The 9,978-nt window shown below is 31.5% G+C and overlaps 1 protein-coding gene across 1 annotated transcript in view; it reads right to left on the bottom strand.

Annotated features, from left to right (window-relative positions):
• Positions 1 to 6,655: 6,655 nt before the first annotated feature.
• CDH9 (cadherin 9) overlaps positions 6,656 to 9,978 on the bottom strand; it is a 109,423-nt gene continuing 106,100 nt past the window's right edge. The window contains exon 12 of the mRNA XM_090278894.1: positions 6,656 to 7,535. Coding sequence (XP_090135020.1) covers positions 7,048 to 7,535 — 488 coding nt within the window. The 3' untranslated portion in view covers positions 6,656 to 7,047. The remainder of the gene's footprint in view (positions 7,536 to 9,978) is intronic.

The raw sequence follows: 9,978 nt of genomic DNA, 5'->3' as shown, positions 1-9,978 counted from the left end.
CCTCATATTGTACTAGTTGACTGTTTTTTTTTTTTTTTTCCTTATGTTCCAAATCATTGATTTAAACCCTAGTTTCTTTCCTTTCACCACTGGTTTTTCACTTAGCATAGCCTTCACTTCTTCTCTTATGCGTTTGTCATACTCAAGCATATCGGTCAAGCCTGTGAACATCTTTTTCACCAATATTTTGGCTATCTCCTCATTTGTTAGGTTGGCTGTCACTCCTGTTACATTGTAAGGGGCAGAGCCTTAGGTATTCATCAGTACAGGGTGACCCATTTCACCACCCTCTGGTGCTGTGTGTTGGGGAGGGGTCTGAGAGGGAACAATGCTGCTTGCTCAGCACTCGCCCCTTTTCCAGGCGCTCCTCCCACTTCCATATGGGACTAATGTCTCTCTAGCTGTTGCCCTGGCTGTTGTTCCCAGAGTGGGTCAGTCTGCGGATGTTCTAGGACCATGGGGGCCCTTTAAATGAGTGGACTTGGCTGAGAGACTGGCAGTTTCTTCCTCTATTGCAACCCCCACTGGTTTGCACAGTAAGAAGCAATGAGGCTTGCTTTTCCCTAGTGCTGGGACTGTGAGCTGCAAGGTCTGGTGAGGAGCTGGGAACACTTCCCAGGTGTCCCTCCTGACATTTTAAAATGTGTGACTGCACTTCTGCTGGCCTATTGCTGCCACTTCTGCTGCCACCACCACACCACATCCTCTCCACCCTGGCTCCGCCCCTCCTATCTGTCTGGATGAGTATTTCTTCTTTATATCTTTATTTGTTGGACTTCCATACAGCTTGATTTTCTGGAATTTCTGGTTGCCTCTATTTTTGAGGTAATTGTGTTCCTTCTTAGTTGTGGAGGGAGTTGTAGCATGTCTGTCCACACCTCCATCCTAGCCAGAACTACTTTAATAGATACTTTTAGAACTTGAATGTAATAATTTCTCTGTTGTCTTTGTATTTATTGTCTTGAGTTTTTTAGTTCCTTTAGGTATGCTATCAAAAGTTTTATATTTCAAATTGTGTTATTAATGCAAAAGATGACCATCATTCAAGGTTATTATATAGATGTTAAACTAGGAAGGAACTTTATTGTCATGTTTGCTCAATTAATTTCTCACAGAACATCTGGGTCATTCTAAAATATTTGTATGTGACTAAGCTATTAAATACAAGTCTATATGAAAGCCTATATTTAGTAAGGAAAATTATTTTAGCCACATGACAGTAATTTTTATATTGCTTATATTTATAAATATGTTTCTTTCCTCTGAAACCTATTAGATGCTAATCATAATAAGATAAATGCAAATATATATATTTGTTTGTTTGCTAGACTTTATTCCTTTCCCACTGGATATCTTACACTTGCTCCAAGGAAATAACTATGTAAGAAGTTTCACTAAGATTCTGATTTCAGAATTCATTTTGTCTGCCATGTATTTGACAGAGTCACATTATACGCATATGCATGTTTCTTTTCATTACAAACAGTTTCCAAGTTGAAGATTTCTCCTTTGACTATGTACAGGGTGGGACAAAAGTAGGTTTACAGTGCCAAATACAAAAAACACAGATTATTTCCATCTTATTAATTTTTGTATCATTTTATAAATAACTGAATACTTACTTTTGCTCCACCCTTTATATTACTGAATAAACTAATTAAAATGGACACACAACAACTCCAAAAGTCGAAATGTAAAAAATATATATACCTATTGAAGTAAGATAAGCCTTTTCTTTTTGTTTACTGTCTCCCTGGCCAGTTTTTATTTTTCCTCCTATCAATATGCATTGCAAGGCTCTGTATTCATAAAGTCCATTTGTCTAAAAAGATGATGAATATTATAAGCAAACATGAGAACTTTCATATGAGCCCATTACTTCTGAATTCATTGTCATTTTGTTCTCAGTGGATTAGGACTTAACTCATTTGTAGGGTTGATTTTATTCTCTTTTGAATTTAATTTTAAATTAAATTTTAATTAGGTAATACTCCTTTCCTCATAAATTGAAGAAGAATAAAGATGAACTTTCTCCTTTTTTTCTCAGAACAGAATCCTACTTTTTAAAACATATTGAAATTACAACTGCCCTTTGAGATTTGTAACTTCTTTTTTTTTCTTTTTTCTTTTTTTTTTAGCTTAGGGCTTTTCTTTTCGATCACTTACATTTACTGCTTTTCTTCCTCGACATTTCATAGAAATTTGAAACAGTTGTTCCCTAAAAAATGAGCAGAATTTCCTCTTAATCTGAAGTGTATGTCCTTAATTCAAATTCTTAAAAGTGTAATGCCACATATGCAGTGATTTATCAAAAATAAATGCTTAAACTTAACTCTGCATTTATTTTTCTTTTGAAATATTATTTTATTTATAGACATATTGTCAGGTGGCATGGGTATTTATTTATAAAAGGAAGATGAATATAGTATTGAGAATAAATAGAACATATTTTTGTTAAGCTGCTGAAAATAGCAAATCATAAATGAACAATAATTCATATATGAACTAAAAGCGAAGAGTTTAATTTTATTAGTTTCAACTGCATTACAGTAGATTTTTGAATAAAATAATTCAGGAATTCAGATTGCTCTTTTATTTAACATAGATTTGCATTTAAATATCTTTTAATGTTACTTCCAAATTATTTGTTATTCAGGGAACAAAACTGATGGTTATTGCATTAAAGTTTTAATGAGAAAGGTTGAGAATATTTAATATAATTTCATGATAATAAGTATGAGAGTAGATTAATAATGAAAAATGCATAATATGATCTTTCATTATAGCTGGAAGGTTAAGGAATTAATTTTACAGACCATGAAATGAAAATAACTTCCTCACTATTTCATTACCTAATGCTTAGATCAGTATAACAAACTCTCCTATTCAGATCGTGTCTGTTGACTTATTTAGTGGCACTAGATTGAAGTTTCCATCAGATCATAAGGTTACTATAATTCAATAAATAATATCCAAATAAGAAGTAGATCATATTACATAATTATTTTTTGATGTTTTATATCATTTAGCAAATACTTCAACAGTTCTGAACCTGAAACAAGGGTGAAATTATTAGCTACATTTTCAAATAAATTAGGCAGTTTATTAGTATGCTGCCATCAAAGTAAGAAGCTACCATTAAACAAGAAAACAAGGGGAATATTTAGAATACTGTAAGCTTCAAAAATAGTTATTTTCCGTTGATTAAGTTGTAATTCAGGGTATGATTTTTTTCTATATAAATTAAAATCTGAGTGAACAAACATTCAGATAACATATATGAACAACCCTCTACATTTTAAAACTATGAATTATTAAATAGATGCAATCTATGACTGAGAATTGATATAAGAACTGTTTAGTGCAATGTTTTACTTATTTTACCCTTGGCGATTGCTGAAGTTTCCAATCACTGAAAAGCTGTCTCATCTCAGCACTTAAGAAAATATTTTCCTTTTGACAAATTTAACATAACACTTGGGAAAGTATTTGTGTCAGACAGAGGAGAGGGCCATCAAAATGTCCCTCTGGCTCCCACACTGCAATTTGATTTAATTGAATAAAAATGACCAAAAAAGCCATACATTTTACTCATTGACCAGAGAAATAAGTAATGGCCTTTGCGTCACCATTGCCCATTTCTCTATTCTCTCATATTACTAAGATGTTTCCAAGTTCCAGATTGATCTCTTTAGAATGAATGTGGTTAATGACAAAAGTGATTTTCAATACTCTGTTTGGAATTTGACTAATTGCTGATAGCCCATATCTCCATTTGCTTGCTCCACAGATTAATTTAAAAGTGGTTTTTCCAAGGTTTCAAAGCACCATATAAAAATTGAAGATGTACTCTGACTGGTGTGGCTCAGTGAATTGAATGCTGGCCTGCAAACTAAAGGGTTGCTGGTTTGAGTCCCAGTCAGGGCACATGCCTGGCAGGCCAGGTCCCCATTCGGGGGCGGGCGAGAGGCAACCACATATTGACGTTTCTCTCCCTCTCATTCTCCCCCCCTTTCCCTCTCTCTAAAAATAAATAAATAAAATTTAAAAAAATAAATAAATAAAAGTTACTATTAGAGAGTGGTTATAAATGGTACATACTTTGATAATTATAACTTTTAGTTCAAATTCATATATAGGCATTGTATATTTGATTCATTTTTAATTGCTGTCATATACATACTATTCCACATGATGTTGTACTTAACTATTAAATGAATGTGAGAATACTGAATTTCCAAGTATATTAAAGGTATTAAATGAAATACCTTTGTAGGGTAGCATACATTGAAAAATAATATTAAATGAACATAATGAAAACAGTTAAGAAATTATCTGAATATGTATATTCATCTCAAGAATACAATCACTTAAAATATATTTCCTTATAATCTCTCTCTCTATATGATTATTATTAGAATCAGTAACAAATATACAATAAATGTATACTTAAAAATCAAAGAAATAGATTTATTAATAATAACATTCATAAATGTCTAGATTTCTGTTCAATATCATACGAGTATAATAAGACTTAGAAACTCAATGCCTAATGCCTATGAGGAGCAGGCCGGCCATATAAATTGATGAAACCAGTGTCCATAAAAGAAATTTCTGGTGACTGAGAAGTTAAAACACTTCAGAATACTAATAAAACTTCAGAGCAGCAAATACATCTAGAGCAAAAATAGAAAGAAACAAATTGATTACCAAGAAATAATTTTTGTTTAAGCCTAGTGGAACTATCATATTATAAACAAATAAGCAATAACATCATTTGGACCATATGTAAACCATATTAGCTCAGATATAAAGAGGAAGAACAAGGGAAGCAAACCAAAATTGCTTGACATGAGCTATGGATCTCAGGACTTCAACTCTAGAAGAGAGATCAAGAAAACTTTCAGGTTGATTGAGGGAGGAAGTATCAGGATGCAGCTGAAAGAGAGGGCAGTTAGTTCATCCTACTGGAATGGTTCAGTGACTGAAGAAAAAATTTCTTCAAGGGGGTAAAACTGGCTCTCTACTTTTTATGCTTGAGAATCTCAAGGGAGAAAATTTAGATGATTGACGAAGAGTTTGGAGCTTAATTAATAATAAAGACACATAAAAAAACAAAGAATAGCAGGGAAACCATAAACCATAGCATATATAACTTTGATAACATTGAAATTAATTATAGTAAAAGAGCCACATATTTGTGAATGTTATTTATATCATTGAAAAATAATTGCTATGAAAATTATGTAATTGTTTATAAATAGTAAAATAAAAGTATCTAGAAGAAAAATGCCACACATAAACTGGCAATTTATGAAATTAACTGATTGACACATTAATATAAGGGGAGAATGGCTTAATCTCACTAGTAGATTCTTCAAGAATATCCAGAGGGTTAGATTTATAGGTAAAATATTTTGACTTCTAAATGCTGGCAGTAATAGGTGTTTTTTGTTTTTGGTTTTTGTCCCCGTTTATAACATTATTCTAACAACAACAAAGATAGAAGTGAGATAAGACTCTGTGCCTTGCTTTTTGACCATATACATTTGAAGAGCTGGTGTCTATTTCATATAAACTATAATAACTAATATTTATTCTTAGAAATAGCTACATATTACTACATAAATTTGGGAAGCAATTCAATATTTAAGTAAGAAAATATTTAGGGTTATTTAGCTTGCTTTCACCCATACACTATCATCCAAGTGTTAAAAAACAAAAGTGAGCTAAGAGCAGACTAGAGGCTAGGAGATTATGAAGATAACTAAAACTTCAGAAGAGAAGGCTATTATTTTATTCTTTCTTTATGTTGGGTTGTTGTTTAATTCTGATAATGTGGACTTGATGGCATGAAATCTAGTTAAGTTTCATTACCATATTCTTTTACAAGCGAAGATTATCAAATGCTATTTTAGTTCAGTGTGAGCCTTTTAAAAAAAAACAAGAAATATTATTCAAACTGTTTTGTAATTTTGAAAAGATCTAAAGATCTTTTCAAATAGTGACTTAATTATGTTCAGTCAGAATTTAACAATGGTACTTGTATTTAACAGTTTAAGCTGTAATTAATAAGGTGTTGAATGCATGTGCCTTGTTATAAATTTTAGTATAATTTATTTTGTTTATATTTGTTTTATATTGTTCTCCTAAGTACTCATAATATATAATTCACCCATTGACCTCATAGTAAAGAATTGTACAAAAAGCCAAAGTTAATCACTCACAAGTGTATTTGTAATATTTTCTATTTCAAATGTGACTTATATCCTATTGATGGGCAGACACCAGCAGCTCAATAAACACTTGTCTATATTAAGTTTTAAAGCAGAAAAATCACAATTTGTACTAAAGTTCTTTTACAGTTCCAGCAGGTTCTAGTTCCAAATCACATGCATAACATAGAAAAATTTTCCCTGAGTAAATCATGTTTTACCTTTAAAGATGTAAAAACACTTCTGTTACAAGTGACATCAGGACTGCTTCTAGGAATTAAATAAAATGAAATTTATTTTTATAAATACTAGTTTATTTCATAAAAATACAAAAATATAAATATACATTTATAAAAATATGAATAAATTAACACAAAGACATTCTTCAACTAAATAAATATGGCAGTAATATTCATTCCTATTTCTTTAGAGTTTTTTTTTTCCATTTTAATTTACAAAGCAGTTGCACAATGTTTCATTTAATAGTAAAGGTGACTGTAAGTCAGTTCAGAAAACATTTATAAAGTTCTTATATCTAAGAAAAGGCACAAAAAGCCTTTATGGATTTTTTATTGATTATTGATGTGATATACTTTCCTTCAGAGATTGTTAGGCAAAGAGGGTGAACTGGTTATTATTACCTTTTAAAACATCTATCTCATTTGTATCCATTCACAGAAACTTACTGATTAAGCAAACCCTTACTAAGACAACACCTAAGTATTGTTTGCAATTTTGACATTTTAAAAATTTCCTGCAAGGAGGAGAATACAGGCCACTCAATCTAACAACAGAGCACTTCCACTAACATCAATCAAGTCATACAATTCTCTTAATCTCGGTCACTATCATCACCCCCATACATATCGGCCAGTTTTTTAAACCGAGGACCCCAGTCACTGAGGTAATCATAATCTTGATTACAATCTGCTGTGAGAGATTCTAAAGAACTGAGTGAATCTGCTATGGAATCATTCCCTTCATAGGCATATGTAGCCAGTGAATCATAAGGAGGTGCATTTGGGTCTGAGTCATTTTCTTTTAATCTTCGATGGATAAAATCTTGGACATCAATATTTTCCCACAGAGGCACAGTCCTCCTTATCTGAAAAATAGTGTCCGGCATTACATCCCTTCTAAGTTTACTGTCTTCTCTTGCTTCAGGATTCCTTAATGTGCCAATGTCAAAAGCTTGAGTGTCTTCTTCCCCACCACCCTCATCATTGTAGGTCACGATGTTGTCCCGGACATCGTCTTTGGATATTATCAGAGGTTCCTTTTTTCTTTGCCTCTTCAATGCAGCAAACAGCACAACTAAAACTATTTAAGGGGAGAGAGAGAAAGAGAAATAGAGAGAGGGAAGGAGAGAGAGAGAAGAGAGAAAAGAGAGAGAAAGTGAAGAATGAAGGAGGAAGGAAGGGAAAATATAGTGAGATTCCGTGATTGAGACATAAATTACATACATAAATTGCATACATATAGCACACTTCTGTGAATGAAGTGTGTGTGGTGTAAGAAGTGCTAAAATTGGATTAAAAGAGTGACTATCCTATACAAATGCAGGGCGCTTTGGGCCAATGGCCGATACACTGAATTGCTAAATAAGTGGATATTACAGTTTCATTTATTTACTGGCATTGAAAAAGCTTTATTCAATTACAGCTAATGTGTTTAATCAACTGTAAATACTTGACACCTCATTTCTCCCATATGCATGTTTGTTTAAAAATACTAAAATTTTAAAACTACAGTGATTCTTATGCTAAGGGAAATTGAGCATCAATTTAATATTTTCTTAATGACTCAAGGGAATATATGTAAAAATTACTCATGTATGTGCATATATGCATACACGTACACTCTATACAGTATGTATATGTAATGCATGTGTATAATGTACAAGTATATGCAGATATATGACATAACATATATGACAAATATATAACATATAGGTACATAAATATGTATGTGCTACTAATCTCAGCCCTTTTCATAGCTCATATCTGCTTACTTAAATGTCTTTATTGACTTGGTTTTGAAGCCTGCTTAAGATCTGAAATGTAACTCAATATTGTACTTTATATTCACAATATAAAATACACACCCAAACTCATCTTAAGCATATGGTCATGTTACGAGATAGCTCAGATCATATCTTGTTACTGAGGATGTCCTTGACTTCCACATTTGTATTCAAGTCTTTTGGCTAAAATATTAAATGTACTCTCTGTATTTTCTGTTTTGTTTTTATTTACCTATATTCTTACTTATATAATTCCCTATATATACCCATATTATGATATACTTTATTTTTCATTTTATTGATGGAATGTAACATATACATATACTTGACAGTGAATATATGCAAAATACTTACCTTTAGCCATTAAAATACATTTAAAAAATTAAAAAAACACTGTTTCCAAAATATAGCAATCCCATTTAAAATACACTATATCCATGTTTTTACACATCAGAAAATTTAAGAATTATCTAAAGAAAATTTCCCAAAAACACATTTACACATTGACTGAAAGAAATAACAATCAGATTTCCCTTACTTTGGTGCAGTAAAATGTTTTTCAATACTATTCATCTTTCACTGAAAAACAAGAAAATGTTGGCTCAAAAATCTATTATTTCTTTGCTCCATTTTTGTTTCAAGATTAAACAAAGCAAAGTCATTTATACTGAGATTACAGCTTACATTGGCCCTTGAGGTCTATATAGCTCCACTAAAAGCCCGTCCAAAGCTGTTGTCATATTGGCCAGCAAACGTTCCTCAGCCCTTACTAATTGGTAGAAAGAATTTTTGAAAAAAAAAATAATTCAAAGAATATTTACTTAATCTCCATACAATGGGCTTTCAGTGATACAGCTATATACAGAATCACCTTGAATAAAATTTTTTTTTGAATTTCAGTAAAAATGAGATATAACTGTACTAAAAAAAAGAAACAACTAAGTCAAACATAAATTTAAAATGCAACAATCTAGTGAACCATGCAGTAGAAAAAGAGGGTCCTTTGTAAATTTAACATTGAATGCATTAATTTATAAATGCTCTACTTTTTATAAATAAGAAAGCACTAATATATTGATTATTTTAAAGGTTTACTAGCTAATATAATATTTATTAACTCTCACAAATGGTCCTTAGGATCTATTCTCACTGTTTTTCCTCTCTGTCAGGTCAAAATTATTTGCTCCCTTTCCCTAGTCTGATGTTATTAATCTGGGATATGAGAATAGATGTACAGAGGCTAAGATAAGAAATAGAAAAATGTATATCATTATTTTCACTAACCCATAACTGGAATTTAGCATTTCTTTCCATTATGAATTTCAGTATCAACTGTCATGATGTTGACAGTATGTGCAACTATTAAACCAATAGAAATCACTTATTTTACATTGCATTATAATTACAATGTATCTCAAATGATTATTAGACTTGTACTAGAACAAGGCAATATGACAGTCATCAAGCCCATTTTTCTGTTTTGTGTTTTGTTCAATAGACAGATGTATTTTGTCTCATCTTATATACCACATTTTTAAACATTTAAATTATTATTCTCAATAGGCCCATAAGCTTTATCTGACTTCTGAAGGTGTCCAAGGAACCAAAAATGTAAAAAAGTGCTGCCCTAGGTTTTAATCCTCTACTTTGCCTTGAAACACAGTTATAAACTAAGAACTACATTTCTTTCGATTGTGACAGAGTATGTCTAAAATATTATTGCACATGCTATATCACTGT

The sequence above is a fragment of the Furipterus horrens genome, unplaced genomic scaffold, assembly GCF_987537825.1.
Source record: "Furipterus horrens unplaced genomic scaffold, mFurHor1.1.pri manual_scaffold_5, whole genome shotgun sequence".
Taxonomy (NCBI): Eukaryota; Metazoa; Chordata; class Mammalia; order Chiroptera; family Furipteridae; genus Furipterus; species Furipterus horrens.
The sequence above is the reverse complement of the archived record's forward strand: the minus strand, read 5'-3'. Positions and strand labels throughout refer to the sequence as shown.